We start from the raw sequence: 18,481 nt of genomic DNA, 5'->3' as shown, positions 1-18,481 counted from the left end.
CACCATGGCATGTCCCGTCCTCCACGATTATGGCTTGCTTCATTCTCAGTCAGTCCTCGAGACACTTGCTCCCCAGACCTCAGCCCAGCACGTGGCGTGGAGGAGATGTTAATCATACTCCCATCACACCCAGAAGAAAATCCTAAGTGGTTCCCACGGCCTTACGTGATCTGAGCCCAAAGAACTCTCTCCCTCTCACTATCTGAGCTCCAAAGCCACAGGTTGAAATCCCCGCTCAGCCATTTGATAGCTGTGTGACTTTGGACAAGTCCTTCAACCTCTCTGAGCCACCAACTCCTCCTGGGCAAAGTGGGGACGATAAAAGCACTTGCTTTAAAGTTGTGGTGAGGATAAAGCCAGAGAACCCAATGGAAGGCTCTTAGCCTGTGCCTGGCAGGAGTAAACACTTAGCTACTGTTACCTGTTGTCTCAGTCTTTGCCTGCCCCTCTCAATAACCCCACCCCCAAATGCATCTTAGGGCTCCCCGAGGGAGCAGCCATGGAGGCCCGGCCCTTCAGTCTCCAGATGAGAATGCAGAGGCCCCGTGGAGGGTCACACAGCCAGCCTGTGGCCAAGGCAGGACTTGAACCCAGGACTCCAGCCAAGGACCCTGCTGGCCCCACCCTCTCAACCCAGCCCAGAATGGCAGCAAGAGGAGCCTCCGCTTACATGCTCAGACCCTGTCAGGCTCAACGGCTCTCTTCTCTGCTTTCAGGAAGGAGTTGATCCTGAGGTCTGTCTCTTGCCCCGTGTGTAATCTTCCTTATGATGCTTATCATATTTCTGGGGCTGCATCTACATGGCTTTGAAGGCTCTACCAGGAGTCTCGCCTGGCCTTGCCGTGAATGGGCTGAATTACATTTACAAGACGCCTTTAATGCCCTGTGGTCCCGGCTTCCTTCATGGGGTTGTTCCTCCTCCCTTTTCTCTCTCTCCCTTTTAATATGGTCACCGGTTTGGCTTGCAGAATGCGGTTGGGATCCCTAAGAGAGAAGTCAAGACCATAGAATCCCTTCCAGATCTTCCCTGCCTCCCCCTCCCCCTGCCCCGCTCCCAGCAGCCTCTGTGCCAAAAGGACCCAAGGAAAGAAAACATTGCTCCTGCCAGGATTTCTGCACGGAGGAGAGAAGCCCTGCTGGGATTCCAAAAACTCAACTGGCAAATGGCTTGTACAGGAATTCTCCTCTGACTTCGTACCTGAGCGACAGACCCACGAGCCTTGTGAAGGAGATGGGAGGTGTCCAGCCTGGAGGCATGGCGGCCTCACCTGCAGAGGGTGGGCTTGAGGGGCGGGGCCATCTGGGTGAGGAGCCCTCCCACCTCTCTCCCCATCTCCCCACCCCAGCCCTCCCTTCAAAGCTTCTGCACCTCTGGAGGGCTTAGTCGTTCCTTAACTATTTATTTTTTGCTAGTTCTGCCTCTACAACTGGATCAAGTCCTATCTGGTATATCTATATCTGTATCTGTGTCAATATCTATATCTGTATCTATATATCTCATGAATATCAAACCCAGTCAAGAGGTTTGGCCAGCCTTGAGATGGGGGTCTGGGAGGGGCAACCTAGTTTGTCTCCCCATCTCTCTAGGCTTTCTTTTTTGTCCTCTGACGGGATGAGAAAGGGCAGGAGTGCTATTTTGGGGGAGTGGATAAGTCACATTTTCCTCCTTTGAAAGAAGCACAGGGCAGAGCCAGGTCTGGGGCCCACCACCGCACCCCCCGATCCCGGTCCCTCTGAGCAAGTCCTCCAGGTTCTTGTGAGATACAGCTTAGCTCCTGGCGTCACTGGGTCCGGGCGGCCCCCAGCTCCTGACAGCTACCTGGCTCAGGTAGAAGGCCCAGAAGCCCACCCCAGGGCCGCCTGTCCTTTCGTCAGTCCAGAGAGTGGGTGTCCTCCCACCACGTGTTTATTTCACACACCGTCCCCTTGGCTGCACACACGTGCTCCTGTGGCCTGCAGGCAATAGAACAATAGGCAACAAAAAAAGGGTAGGAGGCGAAGAGGCCAAGAATACCAAATCTGTGACATCTTCCCTCAAGGAAAGGTGGCTGTCTCCCATGTCTTTTTTTTTTTTTTTTTTTGGCCGTGTTGGGTCTTCATTGCTGTGCGCGGGCTTTCTCTAGTTGCGGCGAGCAGGGGCTACTCTTCGTTGCGGTGCACGGGCTTCTCATTGCGGTGGCTTCTCTTGTTGTGGAGCACAGGCTCTAGGCGCGTGGGCTTCAGTAGTTGTGGCACACGGGCTCAGTAGTTGTGGTGCATGGGCTTAGCTGCTCTGCGGCATGTGGGGTCTTCCCGGGCCAGGGCTCAAACCCGTGTCCCGTGCATTGGCAGGCGCTTCTTAACCACTGCGCCACCAGGGAAGTCCCTCCCATGTCTTGATAAATCATGTTTTATCTCCTTTCAAAAGGAACATGTGGAAGAGCCCATTTCTCTTTGATGACACTGTCCAGTCTGTGCAGTGTCATTCCTCTGCTGGGGACACAGCCCCTCTACCAGACTTGGGTGAGAAAGGGAGGAAGGAGAGCTTGACGGAGCATCTGGGAGAGGGAGGGAGATGCACGGACCAGCAAGTGCCTATTGGACGTCTGCTGTATGCAGAGCCTTGTGCTGAGTGCAGTGAGAGTTGCCAAGGGGAAGAAACAGCTGCAGGAGGGGCCTCTGGTTCACAATGAGTGCAGGGGGATGAGAGACACAAATGCGCCAACAAGTCACACACAACTTGATGAGTTAGATGCTCCATGGTCGGGTTGGAACAGGACTGGTGACCAGTACCTGTGGTGACGGGGAAGTCAGGGATGGCTGTAGCAGCTGCTTCCAGGGCCCCCCAGGTCCCCTTTCCATTCTCCTCTACCTGCCAAAGGCTGCTTACAGGAAAACTGGGGGCTTTGTTCTAGCCATGGGAGCGTACTCGGCCAGAAGCTCCCAAGAAGCAGTGCTCTCAGAAGCTCAACAACAAGCAGGGAGTTGGTGATCAATACCCCAGCCTCCTCGCCCTTGGTTGGGATACCTCTGCAGTCTGTTCTCCACGATCCCCCGAGTTCCTCAACAGAAATGAGCTGCCGCCACCCACCATGAAGGACACTTCCTCGCCTGCCCTGCCTTACTTCCCCACTCCCCTACTGGTACTTCCCAGATCACTTCCCAAATAAACAACTTGCACTCACCTCAACAACCTAAACCAAGGCAATGCTTAGTACTCCACTTGGACCTTGATAGAAGAAGCTTAAGTAGATTAGCATGCAGTCTACATACTTGTTCACTTGCAACGCACGTCATCTCATTTAGGACTCCATTAATGCAAGTGATGAAAATCCATCTCCAACAAGTTTCAATTAAAAACTTTTGTATTATTTTATATAAGTGGAAAGTACCAGGTAGACCCTGGGTTCAGAGGAACAACTGCATCCAGCTGCTCAAATGATGTCAAAGGAACCTACCCTTCATCTCTCAGCTCTGCGCCTCAGTTATTCAAGAAACATTTATTGAAGGAATTCCCTGGTGGTCCAGTGGTTAGGGCTCTGCGCTTTCACTGCCGAGGGCGCGCCCTCAATCTGTGGTCAGGGAACTAAGTTCCCACAAGCTGAATTGGGGCAGCCAAAAAAAAGAAAAAAAAAAAAGAAGGAAGAAGAAGAGAGAAGAAACATTTATTGAGCACCTACCCTGTGCCAGGTTCAGATTCTTTCTCTTGGTTGGTTTCCTTCTTAGGCAATAAGAAAGATGGTCACTAGGAGCTCCAGGCTTTCATCCTGCCAGCTTAGCAGCTGTAGGAGAAAACCGTGGGAGGAAGAGGACAGCCGCAGAAGACTCAGGGCTGACCCTCACTGGCCCAGATCGGGTCCCCTGCCCATCTCTGAGCCCATCGCTGTGACTCGGGGTGGCTACGCTGGGTCGCATGCATACCATTGTTGCCAGGGGGTGTGGTCGGCCCCATTTGAACCCACAAGGGAATGGATGAGGGAGGCTCTCCAGAGGGGAATGGGTGGGCTTGGACAACAGATGCCTGTTATAGCTGTGAGGTGAGTGCCTCACCACGTGCTGTGGTCCATGGGCCCTAAGATGAGACAGACAGGCTTCTGGTGGGAGGGGCTCACAAATGTTTGTAATACACGTCAGAATGTGTTGAGTGTCTTAGGAATGGACGAAATGTGTGGGTGTTCTGGAAAGAGCGTGATTACTCCCAGCTCAGCAATCAAGCTTCTGAAAAGGAGGCATTGGCCTAGATGTTGGTGGCCACTGGGCACAGAGACATCAGCTGTGTTAGGCACTGACTGTCAGACCAAGGAGTTCAGATTCTAAATTTATCCAGTTGTGAAAGGACTATGCTTTCATCTATTTGTTATAATTGAATCTGGCCGGTTCAGAAGAGCCTCCTGGGAAGGTTTGGGGGCTGGCATTTTCCGTAAGCCTTGCCCATACCTGTAGAGGGGTACCCCAGCCCAGCTGCAGGGGCCCACACGGCTGGAGGCCAGCCAGGCTGGGGCAGCCATGCTCCCTTGTATTGGCCTGAGCCTGCCCTGGAAATAGCCACCCAACTTAACTAAGAATAGGAATTCCTATCAGGCTGGCGGGAATGAAGGCCGATTTCTCAAGGAGGGATGGGCCTGGAAACAAAACACAGGGGTGGGGTGGGCCAGCCTTGATATTTATTTGCGAGGTCACTTGAGAGATGCACCCGCATCAGGGCGTGGATTCTGTCTTTAGACCCAGACAAGGTGATTTGGCCAAGATGGCAGCCTCCGGGGCTCCTCGTCTGCCCCAGAAGTCCTGGGCCCTCAGCCTGGGGCACCTCCTAACCCCCCGGGGAGAGGTGACCACTCCTCTCTTGTTTCCTTGGCAATGGGCAGAGGTGGTGGTGTTTGGTGGCCAGCTAAGATGCTGAGAAGCCGAGGGAGAGGGAATGAGAGGATAGCGTACCAGATCCCTATGGCAGCTTTACCCAGAGTCACCCAGCTCACTAGCATCTCTCTTCCAGGCAAAATCCTCTTCCGGAGAAGCCACATCCGGGACGTAGCTGTGAAGAGGCTGAAGCCCATCGATGAGTACTGCCGGGTAAGAGTGTGTCTGGGGCAGGGGAGGGGGTGGTCCATCTGCCAGAGAGTTTATCCATCTGTGAAGGAAGGTTGTCTATACAAAACCCTTTGCTGTGGTCCAGCAGATGCATCCTGAGGCCTGGCGTCTCCCGGCCAGAAGTGTGGGTGTGGGTGTCCCTCGGGGAGGGGTCACCCCGTGACTAGGCCACCTCTGGGGCATGAGGACCGCCAGGGTCACAGCTGAAGCCTCTGTTCCTTTCATGATGGGTCCGTGTTTACAAAACACTCCTTTAAATCACTTCCACCAGCTTGGGAGCTCTGTGAAGGGGCCGCTGCTGAAGGGATTCTGTGTGTGGCATTTTGCTGGCTACAGGAGAACTCTTCTTTGAATTCCCTTTGGGACATTTTTGGAATCAGTCCTGAGTTCAGTAGCATCCAAAATGCATATTTGTTTATTCACAGAAGTCTTGATAGATACAAATATTCGTGTATACATCTTTATAGATGCAAATGCTCACCACACACACACACACACACACACACGCACGCACGCAGGCACGTGCACGCACATGCGTTAGAACAGTCGATGCCAAAGAGCAGACTGGCAGCAGCTGCAGGGTCATGAAGCACAGCCTGTTTGTCTTTCCACTTTGTCTGGAGCCTGGGACCCCCTGGGGCCCCTGCAGTGAGGATGAGAGGCTCCCACTTTAGTGGCCTTGGCACATGGCCTCCAGATGGCCAGACCGCCTGGGTTTGAAACCCTGCTGGCTTTGTGAACTTGGGCAAGTTACTGAACTTGCCGGAGCCTCAGTTTCCACATCCATGCAACAGGAAGGAGAGTAGTACCTCCTCAGAGGGTGGTCGTGAGGATGCAGTGACCTGACAGGCATAAGGCAGCAGCACATAGTGTCTGCACAGAGGAAACATTTAGTGGACGCTAGCTCTTTGTTATTGTTATTAATAATGTTACCACTGGGCACCACTGGCTTTAATGGAGATGGAATTTCCTAGTTACGTGAAAACTGCTGTGGAGTCTGACTCAAGAGTCTTGAGGAGAAGCAAGTGGGGGATGTGTTGTTGTGAGTGCTGGTATTAGACTGAGAAGAGCTGGGGTCAAATCCCAGCACTCCACCAACTAGCTGTGTGACCTCGGCAAGTTGCTTTACCTCTCTGAGCCCCAGTTTCCTGATCTGTAAAACGAGGGTAAAAATAACTGTCTCACAGGGTTCATGCAAGGGGTTGAGCAGGAGAATATATGTCACAGTGTCTGTAACTTCTGAAATGTTCTGTCGCTACATGGAGTTATTACCATAAGGTTCCTTTCTGAACAAATATTTTATAATTTGGAATCATTATGCCTGTCAATAAAATGTTTAAATAAGAACCAAGTTGCTCAATTTCGTAACTGGTGTTCCCAAGGCTATGTGGAGACAAGCACACCCAGATACTCTTCATTAACCCAAGTTTGAATTTCGTGGCTGTGCAGATCATACTTGGTCACGTTTTCTGCCTTAATGTAAAAGGATGCCCGATGATGAATTTCCTGAAGGTAGAAGCTTCTCTTCTTCAGATCAATATTCATTTTTCTCTTTAAAGGGCATTTGCCGTTTCTAGTTAAATTGATGGCTGCAGCCTGCCTTTTATTTCTTTTTATTCCTTTCCCAAGCAGTTATTAAACAAATTGGCAGAGCTAATGGAGGAGGGGCAAAGGGCAGGGGGGAGCCTCTTGCAGCTGGGATTTATGGTTCACATCAGCCTTGACCTCCCTGAGCTGGTGGAGCCCAAGGCATCTGCAGTTGGACTCTGTGGAAATGCCGTCTTCTGGGTCGTCTGGAGCAGGAAACTGATAATATCTTATCTCCTGGGATCAGGCTTTGAACAGGACTCTTGATTCGGGATGAGGGCTCCGGAGCCCCAGTGGTGCTCCTGGTGGCTGGGGAGCCATTTAAGTGGGGTCTGCAAGAGGAGGGGCCTCCTAACCTGATTAGCACAAATGAGAACTACTCAGAGACAGGCAACAAGGAGCAATGTCATGGGTTCACCAAGCAGCCAGACAGCTTGCAGGCAGTAATTTACTCTGAGAATGGCAGAGGGGGCAGGGCAGTACTGAAGTGACCTTTAATTCTGCTGAACTAGAAAGCTGGGATCTGTAGTCTAATTGTCTGAGACCTTGGAATAACCTTGGAATGGTCATTAGAGATAAGTTCAGCTGCAGTCCACGGTCACTGCCGCCCAGCATTGCATTTCACAGCCCTGCCGCCCACTAGTCCAGTCGTGCCACTCAGGATCCAACCTTTCACTCAGCATCACTGCCCCCCACAGCCAACTTCATGGTCAGCGCCACGTGCAGTCCACTCCATGGCCAGCCATACCTGTCCTCGGACTGCTTGGAACCTCTGGAGTTTTGTTTCCAGGACCCTGCCCATGCAGCTCTGCTTGGCTGGCCAGAATCTTCCTTGGACCTGCTGGACAGGTATATGGGCTCCGAGTCTGGCATTGGCTAGGGATTCAAATGCACCCAAACTTGTGAAACCGGCTTTGTGCACGGAGTAGCCAGCTCCTCTGCCAGGACTCAGATATAGAAAGTCTGACCGTGCAGCGGACCCTCCCAGACTTCGGGCTCCCTGCCCTCGCCGGCCAGCCAGTCCCGCCGCCTGATGGCAGCCTCACAGCCCAGATCTCAGTGTTAATTTTAAACATATACGGAGCAGATTGGATGAGCGTCACGGAAAGTTTACCAAGCGCCAGCCAGGTGATTGTTTTATGTGGCTCTTGAGGGCCAGTGTCTATCAAGAAGGGTTCCAAATGCTTTTCTGTAACTCCATAAATTAATGTAATGGGCAACATGGTTATGCGGTTAATATTTAATGGTTCTGTGGTCTCAACAACTTGAAGACTTTCATCTCACTAACAAGTGTGAGCTATACTTTAGGGGCTCGGACAAACAATCTACCCCATAAATGACTCCATCTACCCCATTCCTGCGTGTGAAATACATGTTTGCAGTGTCTGTCTATGGGATAAAATAAATATCCAGGGGTAGGGGGCAGTGCGAAAGAGTGTTTGAGAATAATCGGCGTACCCTCCGCCACGTAACAACGTTTCTACAAGTCTCCGTTTCCTGATGGGTGCAGCTAGAATTTTTTTGTTACCCAAAAAGCCGAGCTCGCTTCTATCATTCTGCTGTCCACGAGAGGCTTGCTTTCAGTATCAAAGGCTCTCTTTGTAGGTGGGATGAGAGGTTGGCTGGAGTTAGACTGGGGGAGGGACTCCAAGCCTAACAAGGATGTCAGCCCTGAAGGGGTAAGGATCTCCCCTCCCCACCCTCTGCATCTCCCAGACTCATTAATTTTTAGCCCCACTTCCCATATTCGAAAACTTTGGCTATTACTTCGTGGAGGTTCTTAGCCCCAGCCGTTCTCCCTCCCACCGTGGGAGTTTTCCACCATAGCCCATCATTGTCTCTCACCTTAATAAAGAAAAAGGTTCATGTTGCAAGAAAAACAGACTCCTTTAAGAAGCACCAGCGGGGCTTCCCTGGTGGCGCAGTGGTTGAGAGTCCGCCTGCCGATGCAGGGGACGCGGGTTCGTGCCCCGGTCCGGGAGGATGCCACGTGCCGCGGAGCGGCTGGGCCCGTGAGCCATGGCCGCTGAGCCTGCGCGTCCAGAGCCTGTGCTCCGCAACGGGAGAGGCCACAACAGTGAGAGGCCCGCGTACCACAAAAAAGAAAAGAAAAAAAAAGAAGCACCAGGGCTCCCTGGCATGCTCAGTCCTAGATAACGGGGAGGGTAACTTTGTTCTTGTGCCCCTCATTCTAAGGCAGGCCTAGGCCAGATGTGTTGCTAATGGGGGAGACTGAGGCAGAGAGCCAAGACTGATGCATTCAGGCCTCCTGAGTGGTCTGGTGCTCTGAGGAAACCCAGGTGGCAGAATCTCTCCATCTCCTCTGGTCCAGACAGACCCAGGAAGAAAGCACTTCCAGCCTGGGATAAAGCTGATTGTGTCCATTTTCTACTTAAAGGCCTTCAGAGGAGCCTCATCGGCTCCACAAGAACCTCTGACCGGCTGAGCCGGGCCGTCTGTGGGGTTGTTCCATGGGCTGCTTCAGCCTCACCTCCCGCCCTGCAGCCCAGTCTGCAGAAGTGCAGCCACCCCCAGCTAGCCAGACTCCCTTAGACTTCCACCCCTTGGCCTGTGCTAATCCCTTTCTTGGGGATGCATTTGGCTCCCACGATGCCCCTCCCAGAAGCCTTCCACCTCCCCGGAGGAAGCTGGCCACCCCTGCTGTCCAGAATACTCCGTGCACGCCTCCACGCCGCACACTTACCCTCCATAGGAGGGTAATTTCTGTGTGTCTGTCTTCTCCAGACCAAGAGCTCCTGGAAGGCCCCATCTGTTACCTTTGTGTCTTCACTAACAAGCAGGAAGCCTCGTCCCATGCGGGAGGCCAGGCAGTATCTGATGACACAATGCAAAGATTGCACACAAGCAGAGGAAACCTCCAAGGAGGGTGATGTGTCCCCAAGGCCCCAATTACTAGGCTCCCTTGTGAAATGCCTTAAACTGCACTATTTCCATTACAAAAGAATTCGCTCCTTAGATCCTTCAAAAAGAGAACTCATGTGTTTGACATACTCTGATTTATAAAAGTTCGGTGAGCCCCCAGCTTCCTAGACGCTGATCTAAGAGGAATAGTCCGGAGCAGGTTAGAAGCAGCCCCGGGGGTGAGAGTGGAGGCCAAATGGGTAGGACTTCAGCCCCCTCAGCCCATTCACCCCCCCACCACATACCCCTACCCCACCCAGAGTCGCTGGGCTTTTACTCTAAGATTCCCATTGATTAGAAACCAAAATGATGCTGCTAAAAATAGGACAATGTTTGATCCTGTGGAAAGAGCAGGACACCCCCAGTTGCTTTGACAAATGCAGAACTTTGCTTTTTGTCCTGGGATAGACATAACCCAGGATGGTGGGCTTCGTGGAGGGAGATCATTTCGAAGCAGAGGGTCTGAGCACAGTCTGCCTGGGGCTCCCTCCCATGCCACTGCTGTACTTGCAAAGACCGGGCTGGTGATAGATTGGACGCTGAATTCACTGGTAGTGGTGCTGTTTGCAGTCCTGGAGCCATTGACTGTTAGAGCTGGAAGAAACTTCAGAATGTCTCTGGCCTGGATTTGCCTAGCTGTGTTCCATGGGCTGTCAATAGGAATTGTTTGGAAAACCAGCTCCACAGTCAGAGACTTGTGGGTAATGCTGGAGGAAGTACAGAGTTGCAGATCAGACAGAGCATAGGCTCTGGACTCAGACACCTCATTCAAAATCTCACCACTTATTAGCTGTGTGGCCTTGAGAAATGATTTAACCTCTCTGTGCTTTCGTTTCTTCTTCTGTTAAACTGGAATCATAGTCATACTCACCTCTTAGAGTTAATGTGGTGATTAAATGAGTCAAATTCCCAGGATGTCGTTATTATTAATAAGTACTGGCCTGAACACAGCTCTGTAGGTTTCTTGCCTGCAGGACTTCTCAGAGCCTTTGCTGTGCTAATGAACATGATGCCCACCAAGACCAAGATGGGGATCTACAAGGCACCATTGCACATGTGCCCACAGAACTGATTTTATCTCATCAAACAGGTGTTCTATGAGATACGGTTTGAGATTCTGAAGCTAGTCTATTTTATCCTAGAAGAAACAACAACCAGAGAGGTGAAGTGGCTGCCCAAGGTCATGGAGCAAGTATATAACGGCAGAATTGGACCTACTGTAGAACTGAAGTCTCCTGACTCCCATTCTTTCTAGTATACCTCACTGCTTTCACCCAAAGGATAATGATAATGAAGACAATAGTGTAACTAAATTTTACCGTTTACTCAGTGCCAGGCACTGTGCTAGGCTCCTCATATTCATGATCTCATTGAATCTCCTAAAAGATAGGTGCCATATGAGATCTATTGTACTGAGCTCAGAGAGGGCAAGCAAGGCATTCAGCATCACACAGCCTGTTAACGGTAGACCTAGGACTCAAACTCCCGTCTGCCTAGCCCTGACTTAACCACCCCATGGCATACATCCTGAATGTCCAATGGCAGAGTTTTAGGCCTGAGCCGGTGGTGGTGGCCCTGAAGATGCCCATGTATTGGTCACTACCTGCTCCTCCAAGAATAGCTAGGTTTGGGGGTTCCCCGGCTCTGGCTGCCATTGCCAGCCCAGGCCGTGGGGACTGACTGCTCAGCACCCGGCTCTCCTGCCAAATGATTTTGGCCAGGGCTGGATTTGGCGGCAGCTCTGATGGAAGCTGCTCTGAGCCAAGAGCCTCTTGTCAGCCTGAAATCAGGACGAGCCCTCAACGCGGCTCCCCTCGGGGCTCCCTGTTAAATAAAGATGCCGCAGCGGTTCGCCCAAAAGACCTCTTTGTCTGAGGCCCTTCCAGCCCACGCGTCCTCTGCCCCCGGAATGCCGGTCTCTGTCGGCATGAAGAGCCCCTGTGTTCACCGCTGCTGCGGGCGGGGGGGAGCTGGCCAGCAGCTCTGCGCCTAAGTGGGAGGGCGCCTGCCCTGCTCCCCCCCTCCCCGACCCCCGCCTCCTGCTGGTCAGGGAGGTCACCCTGGCAGCGACTCTGCACACAGCTTGGGCCCCTGGTAACACTTCCCTCCTGCCTCCTGCCCATCCCGGCCCATTAGTGCTCCCTCCTGGCACCCTCCTGCTTCCTGCCAGCAGCCCTTGCTGTCTGCACATGCCTGAGCTCCGCTTCTCTCTGTCTCTCTCTGTATGTCTCTCCCTCTCCCTCTCAGGCTCCCTGTCCCTCTCCATCTCTCTGTATATCTGCCTGTTTCTCTCTTTGTCTCTATCTCTCTCTGCTTCTTTCTCTCTGTCTCTGTCTCTCTCACTCCATCTGTCTCTCTCTCTCTTTCCATCTCTCTTTGTCTCTGCCTCTCTCTCCCTCCATCTGTGACTCTGTCTCTCTCTGTCTTTCTCTCCCTCCATCTCTTTGTCTCTGTCTCTCTCTTTCTCTCTTCTTCCTCACTTTTTCTTTCCTTCTGCCCTTCTCTCCTGGGGGAGAAAACAGCACATACCATGTGCGTTAAATGAAAACTTGAACACTCTGGGGGTAAGTTCCACCCAGCCTGCGTCGAGCACAGGGCTTCACTCTGCCACTTTAGTCGTGGCTTCACCCCCCAGGAGCCTCAGCGTCCCCACCATAAATGAGAGCAATGGTGGGTACGTCCAGGACAAAATTGGACGGCACATCATCAGATGTGCACTTGTGAGGGCAGGGCCTGGGTCTGGCTCATGCCTGTACTACCAGGGCACACACTGAAAGCTCCATGCTTGTTGGATGGTTGGGGAGTCCGGGAGCCGAACATAGTGCCTGACACGTGGTATTTGCTCATTGAATGTTAATTTCCTTTCTTTTTTTAAATCTCTCTCCTGGTCATGGGGATGGGATCTGTTGGAGACCCTTGGAAAGCCACAGGCTCTGGAAGGAACAGCAGGGAGTTACACAGTGTGTCTTACCTGCTAAGGTCAGGTCTTGTCCCATCTTGCCCAGGTGTGGGTTTGGCTTCGGGAAGGGCCGTCGTGCTCAATGCCACACTTAAATTGTTACCTGAGCAACTCAGAGAAGCAAGTGATCACTGCCCCCTTCCTCAACACTGTACTTCTGTCAATGCAACCCACGACCACATGTGCTTTTTTTGCCCCATTATCATGTCCCACCACTACTGGACAGTGGTTCTGCACACCAAACTCTTATTCACTCACTCATTTTTAACAAATACTTACTGAGTGCCAGGCACTCTTCTAGGATCTGGGGGCATAGGAGTCAACAGAACAGACTAAAGTCTCTGCCCGCATGGAGCTTACCTTCTAGCAGCGTCTTTCCCACCTGTGTGCAGGCCACGTGGCCTCCCTGACCCCTCTGTCTCCTCAGTAACACGGGAATGAGATCTGCCCTCACGAGGACCATCGTGAGGCCCGTGGTGGCCACACTCATGGAGGCCCAGCATGCTTGGCACAGGGGAGCTGCCAGGCCAGGTCACTGCACCTGAAGCAGCCCTGGTGCAGGGGGCCTGGAGAGGCACAGGCTCGAGACGGGCTACAGTCTGACCACCGCCCTGGAGCCTCCCTATCAGCAGTTCCTCCTCACACTTCCGTAGCCCAGGGTTTGCCTCTTCCTGCTTCTGGCTCTAGCCCAGCGTTCCCTTGGCCCCGTTCCCCAGCCCTGCTTTGACGGTGGCCTCCCCTGCCTGTCTGTACTAAAGGATCAACCCTCTCCCCACCGCTCCGTGCTGCACTGAGCCAAGACAGCGGTCCAGGTGCCCAGGCTGCAAGGTGTGGAGTCCGTGCTGGTGCACAGCGGGAAACTGATCACCTCTGACCCTCATCCCTCCCTTTCCAGCGGCGCAATCTCACCCCTCCTGGATGCAAGTTCACAGCTGGCCCTCACCCGTGACTGCACAGTTATCCCCCTCAGGACGCTCACCTCCTCCCGCCTGTCTGAATCCTGCACACCCCTCCGGCCGAGCTCCTGCCCGCTCTTCTAAGAAGCCTTTCCACACCCTTCAGCTTATTCTGCTCCTCCAGGCTCAGCTCAGCTTGGCCTAAGCAAGGCCCTGCTAGACCAGGCCACACCAACCTCATTCAGCTCCTAGGACCACCATGCTTGGTCCGGCCCCCGCCCTCACCTTGACCAGTTAATTCTTACCCACCCTCAGGACTCAGCTTCAAAGAGCCTTTCCTAAAACCACCTCCTTTCCCAATCTTCCCAGGTCCTATCAGACTCTACCATAGCACCCTGCTGTCCTTGATAGAATTATCAGCTTGTCATTAAATAACCGTGCAGTGGGTATTTAGGGACTGTGGATATCTGGTGCAGCTGGAGTGTGGCTAGTGGGAGATGAGGCCAGGAGGAAAAGACCTTGGATTGTCAGGCTAGGGATCTTGGACTTATTCTGTGGGCAAGAGAGAATTCTTTCAGGGTTCATGCAGAATAATTCGTTCTTGAGGGCCCTGAGACCTAGGGTTTAATGGCCTCCCCCTTTTTTTTCACTTGTTTGGCTGGTTGTTTAGTTGGTTAACTGGCTAGTTAGATAGTTGGTTGGTTGAATTGTTGGCTGGATGGTTGAAAAGTTGATTGGTTGACCGATAAGTTATTTTATCAGTTGACTGGTTGGTTAGTTCATTAATTGGGTGGTTGGTTAGTTGATGGGAGGGATGGGTGGATGGACAGATGGAGAGTAGTTTCATTAGTTAGCTGATTGGTTAATTCCTTGATTAGTTGTCTGGTTGGGTGGGTGGGTAGCTGATTGATTGTGTCTTCCTCGGCGCAGTCCTCGCGCCTCCCCCATCACTGTTGGCCCAAGCTGGCCCTGCTTTTGGTTTTCCTGTTCCCACTTTCATCAGGCCTAATGCCCTTTCTTCCTTTCTTTCCACAGGCACTTGTCCGGCTGCCACCCCATATTTCACAGTGTGATGAAGTCTTTCGGTTCTTTGAGGCCCGACCGGAGGATGTCAACCCCCCGAAAGAGTAAGTGGTAGCTCAAGCCTCTCCCGTGTGCTTGGGGGGAGAGCTGGCAAGGCCAACGAGGCTAAGCAAAGATGGACCAAAGGAAGGCAGACCACCTTCCCCAGACTCCTGTTGCCAAGGCTTGTTCCTCATTTCTCTTGACCCCAGAGCTGGCAAGGGAGGGTATCTTTGCATCTGGGGAGCAGGTTTTCCTGCAGACTCTTTATAGTTCACAGGTTATGGTCAGGAGCAGATGAGATAACAGAAAAGATAATGGTCATGCAGTTCAGATGCCCAGGGTTAGCGGTCATTGCTCTTAATCGTTGACGCTACCAAGCTCCCAGCTGAAACGCGGAACCAGGAGGGCACGTGCTGCCCAGGTGAACCTCACCTGCTGAATAACCCAGTGGTCCTGGGCTGCTGCAACAAATCTTATAATCATCATCAGAAACAACTGTGTGCACAGAGCGTTCACTACATGGCTTTTACCTGTAGCATTTTACTGGGCTGGCCAAGAAAGTTCGTTTGGGTTTTTCCATAACATCGTACAGAAAAACCCGAATGAACTTTTTGGCCAGCCCTGTCCAATAGACTAATGTAGCCCAGTTTACAGAGGAGAAAACTGAGGGGCATGAAGTTAGGTGGATTTTCCCGGTCATGCAGCTGGTTGGGCATGTGACAGGCATGTGACAGGCATGTGACAGGCATGTGACAGGCATGTGACAGGCATGTGACAGGCATGTGACTTGAATGAACCCAAATCTTGAACTCATGAGACTTGAACCCAGGGCTGGCTGACTTTCCGTGTTGGGGAGAAATGGGGCGCCAAGCATGTCTTTTTTCCTCTCTGGAAGCAGGGTACTCTGGGCCTGGTGGTCAAGACGACCTACCCGGTCTTGCTGGTCTCCCACACACAGGCCCAAACTCCATCCTCATGGCTCCCTTCTCTTGCTCAGAACACTACCCTCACCCACACTCCCCAGAGTAGCTTCTCAGTGGAGAGAAAAATCCAGGGGCTGATGAGCAGAAAGCAGCCAGGGAAGAGGGTCGAGTAGGGGAGAGGGTTGGGGGAGAGGACTGAAGGGGATGCACACTGATTACCTCACTCCATACATCTGTTCCCCTGAAATCTTCGAGTGCCAGACTGGACAAGAGAGAGGCAGATGGGGCGGGGGCTACAGGAGGAAGGGAAAGAATAGTGCAGAGGAATTGTCTGGGGCAGGTGGGGAGAGGCAGGAGGCCATCTGGTGACGGGGAGCAGAAAGCCTACAGACAAGGGTTGTTGCACAGCTCCAGGGGCGCCGTTGTGAACGGCGCCCATAGAGGTAGTGGAGTACACAGTCTGCACACCCATACGTGTCAGTCCCGCCTAAAGGAGCCCTTCTCTTTTCACCCATGCTGTAAGACTAAGAGCCTAAAGTGGCCTAGGCCCTCTGGGGGAGGAAAGCATCACTCAGCTCAGAGGCTCACCTGGCCCAACCAAAGCCATCTCCTTTACTGGCTGCCAAAGGATTGAGAAACAAGCGAATGCTGTGAACCACCAGAAACTCATCACAGTGTGGTTCACAGTGTGGAGCAACTGAAAGCCACAGGGAGTGGGAGGTGTGGTGTTGAGCTCACACCCCGGCTCTGCTGCTTACTGGGCACGCGACTGGCTCCACCCAGGTACCTTCCCCTTCTCTTTCTCATCTGTAAAAAAGGGAAGAGTGATGAATCCGTGATGTTGCTACCTCCAAGGATTGTCTTGGAAACTTAGATGACACGTGGGCTGGGCAAGAGCTTTGTAAACAACAAAATGAGATACAAATGTGTGTTCTCACCAGCGGGAAAAACATCGCTCTCTCTGTACCTACTATGCGTCAGGCTTGTGAGAGAGGTTTGCACCGGGAGTTACATGTTCTTGTCCCCATGTTACAGATGAGGAAACAGGTTCACAGCTGGAGCCAGGACTTGAACCCAGATTTTTCTGGTTCCAGAGGCCGGTACTCTTTCCACATCTCCTGCCCACCCTCCCTGGTTTGGGGAGGAATCAGGGGACCAGGACTGTGGTCCTGACACCTCTCAGTGCATCCTCTCTGTCCCCCCTCCTCTGTGTTCCCGCCCCCGCCTTCCTCACTCTCTCAAGGCAGAGGAAGGCTCTTGAGACCGGCAGCAGTGTACCGGGTCCACCTGGCCCTGCCACTCCCCAGCTGTGATGGCCTCTCAGAGCCTCTTGTTCTCCTTTCTTCCACGGGGAGAGAGGAGATGCCCCTCCCCAGGCGGGCTGTCGTTGGAGTCACACGTGATCATGTGCCCAGAGGAGGGGAGAAGAATTGCTGCTGGTGGGTGAAATAGCAGGTGCATCACCACAGAATCAACTGGCCCTGCCTTTGGTTCGAGCCTCTGAACCCCCTCCCTGCCAGGCAGCTGAATAAGCTGGTCCTATTTCCCCTGTTGACCTGAGCGCCGGTAGCCGTAGGTTAGCCTCTTGCCCGTCCCTGGAAGGCCCTCGAGGAAGGTGGAAACCAGGCTCGGGAAGACAGGTGTGTGTTGTTGAGGCTGCAGGCATGGCTTTGTGGGGCAGGCTCTGGGGTCCAGGCCCACCACTCAAGGCTCTGTGATCTCTGATCATTTGCCCAGCCTCTCTGCCTTTCTGTGTCCCCACACCTGAAAAGAGAGAATGCAGGACTCCTGGAGCGGTCCAGAGGGCTTACGGAGACAACATGTGCACTGAGATAACCCGGCTGGTGCTATGGGCCCCTTGGAAGCGCACAGCAGTTTTGTTCGTGGGAGGTTGTGGAATGGAATGGAATGTGGCCCTGTGCGTGCTCCAACTCTGCAGATCACAGCCTGGCTTTTGCAGGGAGGAGTCATAAAGCATTTAGCCTCTGAGTCACCATGGCCGCGGGGGTTATCTGCCTCTTTCTTGAGGTGGTACCGCACACCTGGGCCAGTTCACATCTCATCTGGCAAGAGATGGCCTGAGAATAGGAACCCCTCCAGCATGAGACGGGCCTGAGGCTCAGGAGGTGGGGTCGGCTGTGGCCACACAGTTCCAAAGGGCTTCTCCGCCCTGGCCCCTCTCAGCCTCCAGAACCTGCCAAGAGAGACCTGTGTTCTATGCAGAGTGTCCTCTCCATAGAGCCCAGACCCATGGGTGACCTGGGCTGACGGGCTGACCCTCTGTCAGCCAAGTGCCTGCAGCCCCTCCCTCTCAGGGCTCTATCCCAGGCCACCGTACACCTCCCCCCTCCATCCTGAAACATAAACACAGGATCGAGGAACAGCGTTATTTTGACTCTGGGGCGACTGTGGAGTGGCTTATCAAATTATCAAAGCCTGTGGATTTAACTGGAATTTTGTAGATAACCCTGGCCTCTTTCAAGTGTGCTGCTGCGGGACCTCTGAGCGCTCACGGGGGCTGGGGTGGGGGGACCGTGGCCCTTTCCATCTTGCAGGGACAACAAGGCCTGCAACAGGCCCGGCCCCTCGGCTTTGATCCCAGGCCGCTCGCTGGCTTCCGTGGGTGGAGGGTGGGGCCCACCTCCGGGCTGCTAGTGGCTGCGCTAGACCACCGTCCCTGCACAGAAAGGATGCTCTTTACAGAGACGTTTGGTGAGCCTGGCACTGCAGGCTTGGTGGTTTCGCCTCCTCAGATGGCCACCCCAGGAAGGTTGCTCGAGGGCCCTGCCCTCCCCTCCTTGAACTACTGGCCGACGGGTACTGCTGCTGTGTGGAGCAGCGCTGAGCTCTCCTGGGGCCCCTGGCTCGGGCCCCAAACGCCGGCATTATTCTAGATTCACCTCTTTCCTTCACACCCCTCCATGCAGCTCGTCAGCACATCCTGTGTGCGCCACCTTAGGCATATACCCAGACCCTGCCCACAGCTCGCCACCTCCCTGCTACTACCCCAGGGGGCCGAGCCTCGTCTCACCCCTGGATTCTGGCCTGACTGGTCTCCCTGC

General features: G+C 53.3%; 1 protein-coding gene across 9 annotated transcripts in view; it reads left to right on the top strand.

Annotated features, from left to right (window-relative positions):
• SH3PXD2A (SH3 and PX domains 2A) overlaps window positions 1–18,481 on the top strand; it is a 249,237-nt gene that overhangs the window by 113,504 nt on the left and 117,252 nt on the right. For all 9 annotated transcript variants that reach the window (XR_004346123.1, XR_004346121.1, XR_004346119.1 and 6 more), the window contains exons 4-5: window positions 4,973–5,049; window positions 14,467–14,558. Coding sequence is in view for 2 of the 9 variants with exons in the window: in XM_032607673.1 (XP_032463564.1) it covers window positions 4,973–5,049; window positions 14,467–14,558 (169 nt within the window). In the remaining 7 variants the exon portion in view is untranslated. The remainder of the gene's footprint in view (window positions 1–4,972; window positions 5,050–14,466; window positions 14,559–18,481) is intronic.

Source organism: Phocoena sinus, chromosome 16 (genome assembly GCF_008692025.1).
Source record: "Phocoena sinus isolate mPhoSin1 chromosome 16, mPhoSin1.pri, whole genome shotgun sequence".
Lineage (NCBI taxonomy): Eukaryota > Metazoa > Chordata > Mammalia > Artiodactyla > Phocoenidae > Phocoena > Phocoena sinus.
The sequence above is the reverse complement of the archived record's forward strand: the minus strand, read 5'-3'. Positions and strand labels throughout refer to the sequence as shown.